The following is an 18,140-nucleotide window of genomic DNA, read 5'->3' as shown; positions in this document are numbered from 1 at the left end:
AGGGCAGCTGCCGCCAAGGCGCGGTGGGGAAAGACCACCGTGTAACATCTGCCTGCCTAACGAAGAACAGGGGGCCCACGCAGTCATTTGGGCTCTGCTGAGGCCTCAGCTAAAAATGTAATCGTACAGACCTGTAAATAGGAATGATTACTCTGTTTTCGGTATGCAAACAAATGGAATGTTTACATATGTATGGCATGTCCAGCTGTACAGATCATCAAAGTATTTTATGAATAAAGTATATTTTTGAAATTAAAAAAATCCTTTTCACAAACCAGGCTGACTCTTCCCAGTTTCCTTGAGTTTTTCTAAGTGCCCAGCTATAACCTCAATGATCAATTCTAGCATCTTTCCCACAACAGACATCGGACTATCTGGTCTGTTGTGCCCTGTTCTCTGGCTCCCTTCCTCCTGAACAGAGGAATGATATTTGATGCTTTCCAGTCTGATGGAGCCTTTCCAGAAACTCATGACTTTTGGAAAATGAACATCAATGTGTCTTCCAACTCGTGAGCCACTCTTTCAAGAACTTAGGAATCCACCAGGATCTGTCAGCTGGAATTAGGCCATTCAGCCCATCGAGTCTGCAGTGCCACTCAATAATGAGCTGATAAGTTTCTCATCTCCATTCTCCCTCTTTCTTCTTGTAACACCTGATCCCCTTGATCCTCAAGAACCTCTCTATCTCAGTCTTAAATATATCCAATGACCTGGCCTTCACAGCCTTCTGTGACAATGAATTCTATAGATTCACCATTCTCTGGCTGAAGAAGTTTTTCCTTATCTCAGTCCTACAAGATCTTCCCTTTAATCTAATGCTGTGCCCTCAGGTCCTACTCTCCCCTACCAATGGAAACATCTTCCCAACATCTACTCTATCCAGGCCATTCAGTATTCTGTAAGTTACAATTAGATACCCCATTATCCTTCTAAACTCCATCAAGTATAAACTCAGAGTCCTCAAACATTCCTTATATGTTAAGCTTTTCATTCCTGGAACCATTCTTGTGAACCTCCTCTGAACATGTTCCAGGGCCAGTTCATCCTTCCTGAGATACGGGGCCCAAAACCACACACAATACTCCAAATGTGGCCTGACTAGACATTATAGAGCCTCAGAAATACATCCCTGCTTTTATATTCAAGTCCTCTCAAAATAAATGCTATCATTGCATTTGCATTCCTGACTACTGACTCAATCTGCAAGTTTACCTTGAAAGAATCCTGGACTAGAACTCTCAAATCTCTTTGCACTTCAGACTTCTGATTTTCTCCCAATTTAGAAAATAGTCCATGACTCTATTTCTTCCTATCAAGATGCATGGCCTCACACTTTCCCAAGTTGTACTCCATCTGCCACTTCTTTGCCACTCTCCTAACTTGTCAGAAACCTTCTGCAACCTTCCCGCCTCCTCAATGCTACCTGTCCCTCTATCTATCTTTGTATTATCTTCAAACGTAGCCAGAATGCTCTCAGTTCCTTCATCTAGATCATTAATATATAAAGTGAAAAGCTGTGGTCCTAACACTGAGCCTTGCAGAACATCACTTGTCACTGGCATCCTGAGAAAGACCCTTTTATCCCTGTTTTCTGCCAAACAGCCAAGTTCCTATCCATGCTAGCACTTTACTTCTAGCACCATGGGCCATTATCTGACTCAGTAGCCTCCTGTGCAGCACCTTGCAAAGGTCTTCTTGAAGTCCAGGTATATAACAGCCATCGGCTCTCCTTGGTCTAATCTGCTCATTGCTTCCTCAAGGAATTCTCGCAGATTTGTCAGGCATGACCTCCCCTTGATGAAACTATGCTGATTTTGCCCTATTTTACCACACATTTCCAAGTATTCAGAAATCTCATCCTTCACAATGGGTTCCAGGATCTTACCCAAGACCAAGTTTAGGCTAATCAGTCTGTTATTGTCCATCTTTTGCCTTACTTCATTTTTAAATAGGGATGTCACATTAGCAATGTTCCAGTCCTCTGGGACCCTCCCTGATTCTAGTGATTCCTGAAAGATCACCACTAACACATCACTATCTCTTCAGCTATCTCTCTTCAAACTCTGGGGTGAAGGCCATCTGGTCCAGGTGATTTATCCACCTTCAGGCCATTCAATTTTTCTCGCACTTTCTCCTTCGTGATAGCCACCATACTTTGCTCTGCCCCCACATTCTCTTGAATTTTGGGATATTACTGTCTTCCACCATGAAGTAATTATTCAATTCCTCAGCCATTTCCTTGTTCCTTACTACCATCTCTCCACCGCCATTTTCCAGCAGCCCAATGCCTGTCTTTTGCCCTTTATATATCTAAAGAAACTCTTAGTGCCTTCCTTTATATTACTGGCTAGCTTACCCTAAATTTTTTTTTCTCCCTCCTCATTTCTTTTTTGTGGCCCTCTGTTAGTCTTTGTAAGCTTCCCAATCCTCTGGTTTCCCCCTGCCCATCGCCACATTATATGCTTTCTCTTTTAGAAGGGACATCATTACTGTTGAGTTTCTACTTTTCAATTTAGTGATTAGTTCCTCATGCAATCTAACAGAACCTCTTTTCTAGTCCTATATACTGCTTATATATATTTTCTATATTATTTTCTATCACTTCTCCACTTTAAACACAACATAGCCACCAAATTATTTAAATAAATTGTTATTTGTCCATCAGGCCAAAACTAATGCAGCACTCGAGGCGTAACAGCCATTTTAACTTTGCACTGTAAGTAGAAATTGACAGTTGCATTTTCTACCATGTTTCAATAAAATCCTTAAAATCCCTTTATGTCATTCTTTTCTTATATCTATATTCTTCTTAGAGCTACAGTATTTATGCATTTTGTAGAAATTCAATTATATGTTATGTTATTGAAATGGAATCATTTATTTCATATTCATTAAATACATCTGCAAAATTGGTTCTAAAAATTCCTGCAGCTATGATGAATAAAAGATAATTGTTGAAATGGATCATATTTTGAGTGCACAAGATTTTAATTATGAGATTTGTCTGCTAACGTTCATTCCTTATGAGGAGCTTTTGGAACAATTTGTAACTTCTAACATTCAGCAAAGCTTGAATGAGTACGTGACCAAAATTACAATTTCACTTAAAAATTAAACTACAACACTAATCAGCACAATAAATTAGATAGTGTTCCTCATTTTCAGCAGAGTCCAAAACTAGTTTAGACCGATAAGATGAAAATGTCTTTCTTTAAATGTGAGGTATTACATGATGAGTTTCCTCCTGGTTCCCAATGATTATAAGACCACAACAAAATTATAAATGCCAGTAGGTATGACTGAGTGTTAGAAAATCTCGCTATGGTACAATACTGAAATCCCTTTGTATCTTTAGTGTTGAGACACTATTTGGCAAAGATCAAATAGAGCTTCACACTATTGCAAATGAGTGTTATTATAGCTGAACTAATGGTGCGAGACCTGGAGAAGGAAATTCCTAAAGAGAAAATGGTGGAGAACTCAGGGGGTCTGGCAGCATTAGTAAAGTAACATTGCGAGACTGATTTGATTCTAAAGAAGCCGTATCAGACCCAAAACGATTATCTTTTCCTCTCTCACAGATGTTGCTAGACCTGAGCTTCTCCAGCATTTTCTCTTTTTTTTCAGATTTCAAGTATCTGTAGTTTTTGGCTTTTACTTGATGGAAATTCCTAGCTTTACTAATCTTATTCCAAGGTGTTTGCTCTGGACTTTGGGTTCACATTAGTGTGATAATGCTGCTCCTTTACAAGGTTATGTTGTCCTTAGTTTTTTTATTCAGAGAGGTCATAATGTCATGGGTTCCAAAATGTCTGGGTTTACCTCCTTGGAGAAACTTTTAAGTTTAAAAAAAAACACTTGCACAATAAAAGGAGAGTGGCCATTTCTCCCAGCTCAGCTTTTCTCTGGTTTGGTTTGGTTTGGTTTTCGCAGTCTGGTTGTTTAGAGCTGCTGGTCAGTTTAAGCTGGGGAATCCAAAGAAACAGGCACAGTGGAAAGAGATTCCATCCTTAACCTCTCTACCATCTCTCTCTCTCTCTCTCTCCTGTAAGAGCCTGTGTCTGATTTTACCTTTTTTGCCAAGGGAGTGTTTATGGGGAATGTTGCGGGCATTTGGATCATCATCATTAAGTTGGGATAGTCTGTTGGGTTTTCGGGTAAGTTAAGTTATTCTGCGTTCTGTTCTCTATTGTTTGTGTTTCATTCTGTGAATAAATTCTGTTTTCTTTAAAACTGAGGGCTTCTGACCAGCTGCATCACTCCTGGACTATCCCATTTACATCTGCTTAAAACAACTAGAAAAGTCAGGGTCTGGGTTACCTTCTTGAAATGTTTTGAAGGGATCTGGCTTGGTCCATAACATTAGATATTTGTGGATTAAATGTCAACAGGCAATCCTGCAAGTGGACATCTATCTCAGTAATGAGGCTACTTAAATGATGCACTGTTCAGCTTGACCCTGACAGCAGAGGTTTGAAATCCCTCTATGTGCACTGGACATCAGTGTCTTATCATACCCATACTGCTCATCTTCCAGAAGGAACACTTATCAGCCTCATAATGTCAGCAAATATCATTCATTATCTTGATGCCAGTCTATTCAGAGCAAGAGCGACAACCTGATTGCAAAGTTTAAAACAGAGTTGTGAAAAAAAAGCCCCAAATTTTAGAGGTGGAAACATATCAAAATGAGTCAACAGGAAATGGGGCATGTCTTAAACGTACTTTGTCATAATTCAAACTGGTGTCCTTTTCTTCTGTACTAGCATTTTCATTGAAAGCAGTATACAAAGTTTGCTTTCCTCAATCTCTCAAAATCCTTAAATAGCGCCAGGAGAGCTCAAACCACTCTGCTGTTCAGAACTAAACTCTTAGTACTGCAAGCTCAGTCTAAAGGCTCTTCACTTACTATTGCAGATGCTTAAATTACTTCCTTGTTTTCTCCTGACCATAATTAGGTGCAATATCTCCAGAACATTTGACGATAACATCTTTTGACTTATATTGTACAGCTATGGCTATGTAATACCATACTCCATTAGCTCTGGTCGGATATGTCCCCTGTTGAATCCATGAAGGTTCTGATTTCATTTTCAGTATCATTATCTCAGTTGTTGGGCAAGTGAGAGCACTTACCCTCAAGTCAGGAAACTGGTAGTTCATGCCCCAATCCAGGTGTCAGGGCAATTAACCTAGGTTGACACTTCAAAGCAGTATTGTTGAAGTGCTGCATTGTCAAGGGCCATACATTTTGGAGGAAGCATTAAACAGAGTTTCGAACTGCCATCACCGAAGATGAAAAAAATCCCATGGAATCATTTGAAGAAGAATAGGAGAATTCCTCTGGAGTACTGACCTACTATTATCCCTCAGACAACACTAATAAAAAGAGATAGTCTAGTAATTTACCTTGTTGCAATCTGTGGGACTTTCCTGTATGTGAATTGGTTTTTGTCATTCTTTATGTTACAGATATGATTACACAGCCAAATACTTCACAGGCTATGCGGTACTCTATGACATCGGGATATGAAGCAAGGTTGTACATAAATGCAAGCTCTTTCTTTAACTACCCTAACATGTTTCATGTTATCCATACATCATCTACTTTTTCTTCCTTTCTGCTTTACTTCACAATTGTACAAACTAAAATTACTTCCTACTGCCCACACATAGTTTATGAAAATCATCCTGTAATTCCACTGTTCACTTGGCTGGTATCAGCTGAAAGCTTGCTTTCTTTTCGTTGAGTTTCTAAATTCATATAATTTATGTAAATCCAAAATGATTGCATTCTCCACACTACGTAGGCAACCGACTCAATGCTTCTGTGTTCCTTCCTTCCAATGTAGTCCATCGAGAACATGATTGCATTCAGTCAATGTTTCTCAGAGTGCGAAATGGCTTTGTGTTAGCCAGCATCAAGGGTGATTCACTTCCTCTTGCCGCTTCAGGTGACAGGGTGAGAAAGCCCACCAGCCTATAAATCCGGCCCCAAGTAATTAGTCAGAATATGTACTGTTTTGATGTCATCCTTGGTTTCATGACAGTTTCCACACACTAAGGTTTCCACCTTTTTACTGTCATTTACTGATGTGGTACTTGTATAACATCTGTACTGTGCTTTTGAATGTTTTGGATACTCGCTCTTCTGTCATATATTCACATGCCTGGTCTTCACCACCATTCACACTGCAGGATTTGTGAAGGTCACAAACATCCTCGTCATCTCACTTATAGCATATGTGGTTCATCATTTACAGCCACATTAGTCTTTTTTTCCTGAGTTTATTTCTTTTCAGAGTGCAGTTATCCTGCATGGTTAGCATTATTATTATTGAAGGTGACCACCTGTCTAACACTTAAGTGTTATTGAACATTTTCTCCAATTCTTTAGCTTAGCAGTTTGATAGAATGTGGACATTTTAAATACACGTACCCAGGTTTTAGGTATCCTGTTAAACTGAACTGTTTTGAGGTGGGTCTTTTCCCCTCGGGGAGCTATGACAACCATAAGAAAGAAATAAAATGGAAATTGATTTACAGAGAACTGTACTTCATAGGAAATACACTATTTAGCTCCTTCAATAAATCTAATTATTTTTATATGGACTATTAAATGATGCTTCCATTAGGGGGAATATATCCACATCAACTGCATAAGCAGTCACCTAAGGCACATAACCTAACAAAACTAGTCCTACATAAGCTACATAAGGCATCATTAAGCAGACCATATGAGCTAGCTTCTATGTTTGTCCGTCTGTTATTCTGTAAAGATCTAAATTTGCCATCTGTTGCAGAAAGACTGTATTAAGTGGATAATAAAAACTTACTGAAACTCAAACAGGAACATGCTGAAGAAATCAATCAACAAAAGAAAAACAAATCACTAATGGCCACTTTGAAAGTTTTTCTTTCTGTATTATGGAGGAAAGACTTAAAAGAAATTGCCATTTCTCCATAGGAACATTATTTTGTCCAGCGGTCAAACAATTCTCTCAGATGATACTGCCAACCAACAGATGAAATGGCTATTTGGCTCACTGCAGCTAATGCAGAATTGCCAGTGTAGAAAAGCTGCTGGACCTTGGCCTTAACCAACATTGCAAGACTCACCACTGTTCAAAGTGATTCATCGTGTGAATCAAAATGCTACAAAGATAATAACATAATAAAACACTAAATAAATGCAAGCATTACCAATATGTAACTGACTATGCTCATCTTGTTCAAATGAGCTTCCTGAGGTGACTCAAATATTCCCATACCCAGTTCTTTACTTCATCCATTAAAATAAATCCAACTGTATCTTTTGAGCTTTTCATTGAAAAGCAAGATGTCAATTGCAATATATAATTCTTTAACTCAGCCCAACAAGAGAGTAACTAGAGTAGAATATCTAAACAACCTGACTAAAAAAACAGGAAATTAGTAGGAAAAAGAACATACACTAAGCCAAAGCTATGAACAATTAATGTGAATTTAGTACAAAAATGAATAATATAATTTAGTAAAAAACAAACAATCCCTGTTAAAGTGGGCAGTTACACTCATTACCCGAGGACATTCACTCCAGCTTATTGGAATGATCACATTTGTATCCAGTGAAGTTTTATAATTGTTAAATAAATGCACCCAATACAGCATCAGAAATTTCTGTGAAACTAGTCCAAATTGTAGGCACATGTGAGCTTAACTTTATCTCCATATGAGACTCACTATCAGGTTTTGCAAGGATATTGAAAGAATTGTAAGTGGAGGTCAAGTTCAGCCGAGGGAGGAGAAGTGTCAGGCAGAAATAAAGTGAAAGGAAATCAAACAGCAAAACTCATTCCACACAAAAGACAGTGAATGGTACAGTACTCACTTTGTTTCAGGAACTGTTAAGAGGACATGCAACTGAATGAGAAAGGTGCAAAGAGAGTCACCCAATTTGTGCCAAACATCAGCAGAGCACCCCTATTCACCAGATGGGCAACACTACGTAACCACTATGCAGTGTTAATGTCAGATCAATTGCACTATTACAATTTCGTAACTGTCATTGTTATGGTCAAGAGAAACAGATTGTGATGCTAATTGGCTATAGGAACATATAAATAGGGACCAGCTTTGACACTAGACTGTTAGATGAGAGCTGTAGGACTGTTCAAGTCAACACATTCTCCACAAAGAAAAGCTGTGCACTGAGATCTGGACCTCACTAACTAGTTTGGAATCTTGTAACATTTGCAGCAGAGAATGGTTGTCCAATTTGGAATTCCCTTATTTTAAAATTTAAATCTTATTTTTAAATTTATTCCTAAATTTCCTTAGATTGGGAAATAAAATTTCTTTCAGACAGAATGTTGGAATGAAAGTTATAGAGTCATAGAGTAAATAGCATGGAACCAACTCGTCCATGCCAACCAGATAGCCCAACCCAATCTAGTCCCATTTGCCAGCACTTGGCCCATAACCCTCTAAACCCTTCCCATCTAGATGCCTTTTAAATGTTGCAATTGTACCATCTCCACCACTTCCCCTGGCAGCTCATATCATACATGCACCACCCTCTGCGTGAAAAAGTTGCCCCTTAGGCCCCTTTTATATCTTGCGCCTCACACTCTAAACTTATGCCATCTAGAACAGGACTTCCCCATCCCAGGGAAAAGACATTGTCTATTTATCCTATTCATGCCCCTCATGATTTATAAACCTCTATAAGGTCACCCCTCAGCCTCTGACACTCCAGGGAAAACAGCCCCAGCCTATTCAGCCTCTCCCTATAGCTCAAATATTCCAACTCTGGCAACATCTTTGTAATCTTTTCTGAACCCTTTCAAATTTCACAACACCCTTCTGATAGGAAGGAGACCAGAATTGCAAGCAACATTCCAAAGGTGGCCTAACTAACATCCTGTACAGCCGCAACATGACCTCCCAACCCTGTACTCAATACTCTGACCAATAAAGGAAAGCATCCCAACGCCTTCTTCACGATCCTATCTACCTGCGACTCTACTTTCTACTTTATGTACCTGCACTCCAAGGGGGTTACCTTGAAGAACAATGGCTGAAATCAAGAATAAGGTGTTGGGCTTTGATTTTCCACTGTGAATAGCAAAATCAAGTGGATATACAGACGTGGGTTGTGACTTTACCAGGGAGAAGGGTCAGGTCTGACCTGAAGCATTGCCCTTCATACTAGAAGCAGGATCGGATAAAACGTTGGATACTGAGGAAAGTTTGGAAATTATAGAATTTATCAGGAAGTTGAAATATTAAATGCATATGAGGCACAATCAAACCTTTATACATTTAGAAAGAATGATGGTTATTTTGTAGAGAAGAAATAATGGAATTTAACAGACTGTATGTAATATTATAAGCATGCGACTTGAAGATTCTGATTCAGTGCTTGCTGTAAGTTATTGGATTGCGGCAACATGTTGAGCAATGGATAGACTCCCAGTATTAACTGAAATTATGATTCCTTTTGAAAACTTGCTTTTGTATTAGATACTGGTAGCCTTAAAAGTGAATCCTGGGAAAACAACAGGGGCGTTCATCAAAAACACAAAAAAATGGAAGATTTCATGATAGCAATATTCTGAGACTTTCACAATTAGAGTTGCAAATATTAACATAAAGGAAGTATTAAACCCAAAATCCGAGAATAGAGACTTCTTAAGCAACTATGACAGATGACAGGAATTGGGGAACTATAACAGAACAGCATACCCCATGAATATCTGGGAAATGGTCAACAGGTTTTCAGATGTGACTCAAAATCTCATCACGTAATGAGTTTTCCTAAATGGAAGAACAGGGTTAACTAAGTATGCTATAGAAGCAATCAATGATAAATGTAGCATATGAAAAAATACAGGAAGACACCATCACATCAACTGGCACATGCCATCCATAAAGTTGTGGTAATGGACTTGAAACTGAGAGAGATAAGGAAAAATAAAATTTTCATTTTGCATTTCATCGACATGGTAACTAGATTTAGACAGTGTACAATATTATATTGTAAGGATAAGAGAAATGGACAGTTCTAGATGGAGTTTGGAGGGGAAAGAGCAATTGTCTATAATTCCCAACTGGGCAATTGGAGATGGGGGCAGTGTCAAATTGCCAATTATGAATTTCGGGATAGATCCGAAAATATGAGCATGGTCATAGAAAGTTCCTTAAGTAATGGAGTTTGTAAATTAATTCACACAGCCATCACTGATTACAGACTTCATATAATGTAAGAGGAGGCCTTTTGGCCCATTTAATCTGCACAGCCTCTACAAATAAGCATTATTGATCGATTCTCCTGCTCCTTGGATGCAGCCTGAGTAGCTGTACTTTTTCAGAACCACACTCTTGACTCTGATCTCCAGCACCTGCAGTCCTCACTTTCTCCTAAGTAAGCATTATTACCGAGTGCCAATCTAGTGTCATGATGCTTGAGCTCCTTCTGACAGGACAACAAGATGCCACCTTGAGGTGTCAGTGCCAACTTCCTGGTGGCCTCTATCAACAGGTTTCCTGTGACATACTAAGGAAGATCCCTCTGGATCTGTGAACCAGCCTACCTTTCATACAGGCATGTCATTATGGAGAATTCTCTGGAGATCCACGCTATCCAGCTTAGAAAGAGGAAAAGAAATCCTTAACAAAAACAGCGATACTTCCAAGGGACTGTTGGCATCCTATCATCTGGTACCTGAACAAAAATCAAAAATGAGCACTCCAAAATATACCAACAGACTAAAGCACACAAAAAAAAAGATTTTAAGCCCATTAAAGTAATGACCGGAAGGGGTGAGGAAGACACTGAGGATTTCCATCTTGGAATCACTCCAATTTCCGAAACATGGAGGACGTATCCACAGAATAATCAAGTGCGTATTTTGCAACAGGGAGTACCAGTGCTCCGATGGTCCTGGAGGGAAATGGAGGACTGGCACACGCTGATAGAGCAATACCATACCTGATTTTAAATCCTGTGTCCAACGTTCAACTGGACCAGGAACACACAAGAGTGGAATTTCAGACCCTAATTTCAACTTGGACAGGCGCAGAAGGGCAACAGAGAAACCTTGTCAGAAATATTTTCATTTGAACATCAAGGCCTTCCTCCTATCGTATAGCAACTGGTTAGCACTTCTCATCAAAAAGATGAAGAACTGCTAGTCAATTTTGTTATACCTTATTCTTCCACCTGTTTTCCCACCCTTTCGGGTTATTAGAACATGTTGCCAGCATCACACACTGACCAATAAAACAGTTCAGGATATAGGTACATAAATTAATGAAAGTGATGTGGAGACGAAGCAAGAACATTGGCTATTGTAACAATGAACATCATCATTTAGATCCTTCAATTGTCATTATTTACCATCGTCCATGGCCAAATTTATTTTAAATGAGATAATGGCAGCTCTAAAATATTAGAAATTGGAAAATCCAAGCAAATTAATAAGAGGACAGAAGATAGCTTCCACAAACATTTAAAATAAGCAACCTGAATGCAGTGTCACAAAAGAAATTGACATCATGAGCCACAAAGATAAAGAGCTCTCCCATAAATATGTTAGAAAATGAAGAAAAGAAATCTGCTGAGTCAAAAGCTGCTCCCTATCTCCTTCAAACAGATGTTAATATAAATCATCTCAGCCACAGTACGGTTCTAACAGAGGATTTGTCTGCTACTGAAAGATAGCTATACTGAAATCAAACAGCATTTTTGATTACATTTACTGTGGTGACAATACAAATCATTTAATAATACGCTACTTTGAGATATGGAATAAAGTGGCCATGATGTGTTACCTCATATGGAAGTTGGCTGGATAGAATACAGGAGGATACAGGAGGTGCCATGCCTATTCTCATCCAGCTCCAAGTGGCAACGTCACCACTGCAAGGTAATAGCCTCTTCCTATTCCTGCTGACATTTTACAAGCAGCAGAAGGGGTAGGGAGGGATGTGAAGGTGGAGCTTGGGCTGGGGTGGAAGTGGAAAGAGATGACAGGGAGGCCATCCAGTAAAACTCGTCAACTTCCTTATTGGGAAAACTGTGACACATGGGCTCTCCTCCTCCGGCAGCACGAACCAACCCTGCAGGAAGCAAAACCCTACCCTCACGAGCTTTCCCACCCTCAACGATTCCTACCCTCACGTTGCCACGCTCCTACATTGCTCCAGGATGGTTGGTTCACAAAATGCTGTAGTCCCAGCATTTTCCACTGAAACTGAAGAGCTGACAGGCTTTCAATTGGCTGAGAGAATTGCACTTTAAGGTGATGGCAGTACACAGCGGTCATGTCAGTGGACTAGTAACTCAGAGGTCCTGGTTAATTATCTGCTGGAAAAGCGCAGCAGGTCAGGCAGCATCAAAGGAACAGGAGAATCGACGTTTCGGGCATAAGCTCTTCTTCAGGAAGGGCTTATGCCCGAAACGTCGATTCTCCTGCTCCTTTGATGCTGCCTGACCTGCTGCGCTTTTCCAGCAACACATTTTTAAGTTCTGATCTCCAGCATCTGCAGTCCTCACTTTCTCCTGGTTAATTATATGGCAACATGGGTTCAAATCCCATCACGCCAACTGAGGAATTTTAATTCAGTTAATTGATAAAATCTAGAATTGAAAACAAACTATTTAATGCTCTTTAGGTAAACAAAATTGCCATCTTTATTTGTCAGTGCAAAACATAGTTCTCTCTTAACTGCCCTCTGAAATGGCCTGGCCGGCCACCAAATTTAAGGCTTATCAGGGATGGGTAACAAATGCTGATCTTATCAGCAATACCCATAGAAGAAAAGAAAATGGTCTCATGACATGCAGATACAAACTTGGTAAAAACAATGACTGCAGATGCTGGAAACCAGATTCTGGATTAGTGGTGCTGGAAAAGCACAGCAGTTCAGGCAGCATCCGAGGAGAAGTAAAATTGACGTTTCGGGCAAAAGCCCTTCATCAGGACAAACAACTTAGCTCATTGTCCAGCCAGTGGTCAGGGTCATCACCACCTGTGAGAAATTCTGACCATAGATATCTAGAAAATTGATAAATAGATTGAGGTCCAACTCATAAATAAGATCAGTAAACATCTTGGGCTGAGTTTTTGCCTGGGATGTAGGATGGGAACATGGTGACTAAGTGGAGCTCTTGAGCCTAAACGTGTCAGATGGGCACAGGGGTATTGCAACAGACTCCTCCTCACTGTGGGGGAGGGTAGTAGGGCACATTACCTCACTGCCCAGTGAAGCATAGCGTGGGGAGAAGCCCCCAGTGTTTGGCCCAAACAGACAGACAGCATCTGTGGAGCCTCTGCAGCCCTACTGGGAGTAGTGGGTGTGCATGAGGCAAGTAGGAAACTCAGAAAGTACCCCAAAAGCACCTCAGAAGCATCAACACTATATTTTAAAGGGACCTAGCAGGAAAACCCCAGAGACAAAACTTTGCGACACTCCTGTGACAGCATCTAAATTGTGGACAGCTGCCTCAATGCCAGTGACATCCCCCTTAAAACATGGACTGCCTCGATTAAGCAGGAGGCCTGCACCTTTATCTTGGCACTGGAGGTAGTGAGGATTGCAGACGCTACAGAGTCAGAGTGGATGAAGAGTGGAGCTAGAAAAAGCACAACAAGGCAAGCAGCATCTGAGGAGAAGGCGAGTTGACATTTCAGGTCGGAACCTTTCATCAGGACTGGGGGAGGGGAAAGGGGCTGCGAAAAAAAGAGGGAGGTGGATGGGGCTGGGGGCAAAGTGGGTGGCAGCCATTCTTCCATTGGCAAATGGCATGACTAATTTGGAACTTAATGATTTCAATTAACTCCCTACTTTCATTCATCTGCCTAACACAGCTCCCACTTTTTCCCAGGACCCAGCTTCCATCTCATAAAGCAGAGACTGGGAAAACCCAGCCCATTTTGTGACTGACCAGAACATGTTGCACCATATTACTCACAGGTAGCCTGAAAGTGCAGTGTGTAATGAAATCCAAGGGCTACAGAGTTGAACACGTACAAAGCGCAACTGGCTTTACAATTTGTCCCGAGACTTTCTGAAACGCCTGGCAAAACTGTCCCCTGGGCCAGGATCTACCTGCAATGCAGAGCAAACCATGGCTTCTTTCTTCCAATAACAACCACCTCAAACTCTTCTCCGCTGTCTTTTCACCTTCAATTCCAAGCTCAATTGTGAGAGGCTCCTTTGCTCATTCATCTGAGATTCCTGCAAAAAACCTCACCCCACCCCACTTGACTTAACCTCTACACTTACATCATTGTTCTTCTTTCTGTGAGATCCAGCTCTTGGGCCTATTCTCATTAAACTGCAGACCAGTCCGTTTCTCCTTATGACAGTTTGAATAGTACTTCTGCCAGGATATTTACCCCCTTTTCCACAAAACTGCATTCGTCAACTTCCTCTTGAAAGACAAAAATCACCTCTACCCCTCCATTGTTGGAAACCACTGCTCCATCACCAGTCTGCCTTTCCTTTCCAAAGTACTAGAGTATATTCAACCTTGTTATCTTTCTCTTCACCTAATGTCATATCTCTCCAAACAGGTTACTGAGCTGCATGAGCATTGAGAAATGGTCTATATTATAGGTCCAAATGATCTAACCTGTATGTTGTAATTGTGGAGTGCTACCCCTCATTTTAATTGATTTCTTTGAAAACTTGGCAAAAGCTGTCCATACCATTGTCTTGGTCAATGAGAGCTGGTGAATGTTGAAATTCACAGATATTTGAGTGTCCGTTATCCACAAACTCTTAGAAACTTAGTATGTCGATTGTCACAATTCCTTGGAGTAGTGCACTGGAAACCAAGCCCTGCTATTCCTACAGTCATCACAAAAGCTAAAGACATCTTTCAAAAAGCAAAATTTCCCAGTTCACCTCAATTTCAAACCCAGGTTGATAGAAAGCACGGACCAGTTGTCTGTACTTAAGAATTATTATTTATGACAAAACATTAGACTAGTAAACAGTTGTATCTTGCTAATACTATAAATTGAAACCGTAATGCCTTTATGAACTGCCCTCTTACACAGGCAAAGACAGATGTACAGACATGAAGAAAGACACATGGACGGAGGGGAATAAAATGGAAATACATTTCAATAGCTTTTGTTCCCCAATTTGTGCTGAGTTGGTTCCTGCTGACCTGAAAGTTTTCTAAATGTTTGGGCTCATTTCTAAAAGGTAGAGAAGGACAGGGTCATTTGAAAAATTTTTCTGATTTTTTATTAAAAGTCACAGCCTGCAGCAACTGCTGAAGCAAGATGAACTTGTATTTTTCAGGTTTTAAAGTGAGTTTTGACTGCAGAGAACAGAGAGATTGTTTCTGACTTGGTGGAATCATAGAATCCCTGCAGTGTGGAAACAGGCCATTTGGCCCAACATGTCCACACCTACCCTCCGAAGAGTAAGCCACCCAGACAGATTCTCCTACCCTATTACTATATATTTACCCATGACTAACACACCTAACCTACACATCCCTGAACACTATGGGCAATTTAGCATGGCCAATTCACCTAATCTACACACTTAGGACTGTGGGAGGAAACCGGGGTACCTGGGGAGATCAAATCCTCTCTCTAATTTGCTCCTAGCTCCAAACTGTTCGGTCACGTTTCAACCAATCACGCGGATTTTGGCAAGCAAAAGATTTTTGCCATCGACAACCGATCACTACTCCATAGGCCAATCAACTTTTCATTGCACCCCAGCAACCAGCTGCAACTGTACACTAAGCCTCAGCTCCAGTTCCTCTGCCAGCATGTTAAATATTGCTTGTTCAAACCATTATTTACAATGCTTGCCATGGGTGTCAAGTTACATACTGCTAAAACATGCAGCCATCCTTTCAAAATATTGGGTTTTGAACAGTTCTTCTTATTTCAACTTGCAATTTCAAAAGCACAAAAATAAAAAGACATAGACTTACAAGATAGATTAAGCAATGAGCAAGGCATGATATGGTATGGTTAGATTTTATTACAGAGGGAACACAATAGTAACAAAGTCTCCCTGCAATATAAAGGGCTTTGATGTGATCACACCTGGAGTTCTGGGTACACTCTCCTTATCTGAGAGAGTATTTACTTCCCTTCATGGATAAATAATAAAGGTTTGACTTGAATAATTTCCTTGACTAGAAGGCTCTCTTGTTAGATAAGTGAAGAAGAATGGGCCAACGTTCATTGAGGTTTACAGAGTAATAGTTGAGTAGATTGAAATGTACAAAATTCTTTATTGCCCAAACTGGAAACGTAAAAACTCGTAGTCTCAAAGCAAAGGCTACGGAGGTTAGGAATGAGAACCACCACCTTCTCAAGGGGATCTCAGGATGGACACTAAATGCTGGCCCAGTGACACCCGCACCTCATGAATGAATAAAAAAAATACATTTTTCTTCACTGAAAGCTACATGGTCAATCTTTGGAATTTTCTATCCCAGAGGGCTGTGGATGCCCAGTCACTCGGTACTTCAAGCCAGAATTTGACACATTTTATGAACTAAGAGAATCTAGAAATATGGGGACAAGACAGGATAAAGGAGCTCATTCAAAGTTCAGCCATGTTCTCATTGAACAGCGAAGCAGGCTCAAGGGATCATATGGCCTATTCCTGCTTCGATTTCTAAGCTCTGGATTTTTTAACCATATCTTCTCTTTAAACACTGACCTTAAGGTTTCCTTCCTTAACTATGGTTTTTGACACCCTTCTTAATATATCCTTCATAGGCTCACAGTTGAATCTTATCTTCTGATGTACCTGTGAAATACCTTGAAATGTTTTCATATTGTAAAAGGTGCTATATAAATTGAAGATTTATTGTTGTTGCATGTTTGCTGCCATCCTGTCACAGATTTAACAGAACAGTAGTTCATCATTTCAACTTGCTCCAGAAAAATATTTTACTAATATAAAATAGGTCTTTCTTGATTAAAATATTAATTATCTTTCACTTTATAAAGCATGCTTCAGGGCAATTATTAAGTTCTCACAGACATGCGTAAAATTCATTTTTGCTGTACCTTCATGAAAGATTGGTGATATTCTTTAAATACTTCAGTTACTCATTTCCCTGTCTGCCTCAACATCATCCTTGTTCATCTCAATTATTTATGTGACCAAAAAAATACTTTGCCTCTCTGCTAATCCCCAACAGATTTCCAGCTCTGTTGAAATCATTGTCACGATTTTCTCATACAGTTTAATGCTACACAAGGAATTTGGGGTCAAGGCAGACTGGGTGAGGAGAAAGCCAAGCCAATAACTGTCTTCAGGCATAAACTTCAAAGTAATACTATTTATTATACATTAATAATAAATACTGTTATACATGTCGATCAATGACATACCAGATTATGACGCTATGGATACATTAGGCATGGTCCTGATGTATCTTCTTTGTGTACTCATCCTCTTGTGCCTGGGAGTACTCCAGAGAGTTGGCTGTAATGGCTGTTCTAACTGTGCTCACACGTTTATAGTCAGTGATGTGCAATTCCATAGCATCACCGCACAATTGGTCCAGGGTCCTGATGCTCTTACACTACAGTAACTATATTTATGGAGCTTTGAGGTGGTGCCAGATCAAAGGAAAAGGAGAATAAGCATAGGGGTGCTATATGAAAAAGACTCAGTATGATTTAGGATACAGGCAGCAGATTTGGAGAAACTCGAGTTTATGACAAGTTGTTGTATAAGGCTGAAGATAACAGGAACTGATAAGAGGCTTTACAATGGGCTGTTACGTGAATGGAATTACGATGAGGCAGTCAGGTCTGCAAAGAGCTAAGATTGCAGGAAAAGCAGTAACGACTATCTGTGCCAAATAAGGCACACATTTGGACAAAACATTCAGGATTGGTCACGTGCACAGACAATTTCAAGTAAGGCACACACATGGCATAAAGACTTGCGTATGAAGAGCATGAAGAAATCTCTTTATTTAGCAGTACTTCAAAGATTAACGTTGCAAGAAGTACCCTACCTCAGGAGGCATGGTGAAGACATCAAGCTGAGTTCCAGCCTGGCTAGCTGCCAACTCTCCCAGGTCATAAGGTTTGGGTGTACTTTCAGAAATCAGGGTCATGAAAGACAGTCATTGAGATAGCTCTCATGGTTAA

The 18,140-nt window shown here is 40.1% G+C and overlaps 1 protein-coding gene across 3 annotated transcripts in view; it reads right to left on the bottom strand.

Annotated features, from left to right (window-relative positions):
• Positions 1-18,140, bottom strand: part of kcnt2a (potassium channel, subfamily T, member 2a) — a 712,068-nt gene that overhangs the window by 502,515 nt on the left and 191,413 nt on the right. Inside the window, exon 2 of one of the 3 annotated variants that reach the window (XM_087990854.1) lies at positions 10,575-10,705. The exons of the other annotated variants lie outside the window; for them this stretch is intronic. Within the exon in view, the coding sequence (XP_087846980.1) occupies positions 10,575-10,594 (20 nt within the window). The 5' untranslated portion in view covers positions 10,595-10,705. The remainder of the gene's footprint in view (positions 1-10,574; positions 10,706-18,140) is intronic. 3 annotated transcript variants of the gene reach the window in all.

Source organism: Chiloscyllium plagiosum, unplaced genomic scaffold (genome assembly GCF_037043375.1).
Source record: "Chiloscyllium plagiosum isolate Xiang-an unplaced genomic scaffold, Cpla_swu_hap1 HiC_scaffold_9, whole genome shotgun sequence".
NCBI classification, from domain to species: Eukaryota; Metazoa; Chordata; class Chondrichthyes; order Orectolobiformes; family Hemiscylliidae; genus Chiloscyllium; species Chiloscyllium plagiosum.
This window is presented reverse-complemented; position numbering and strand designations above follow the sequence as displayed.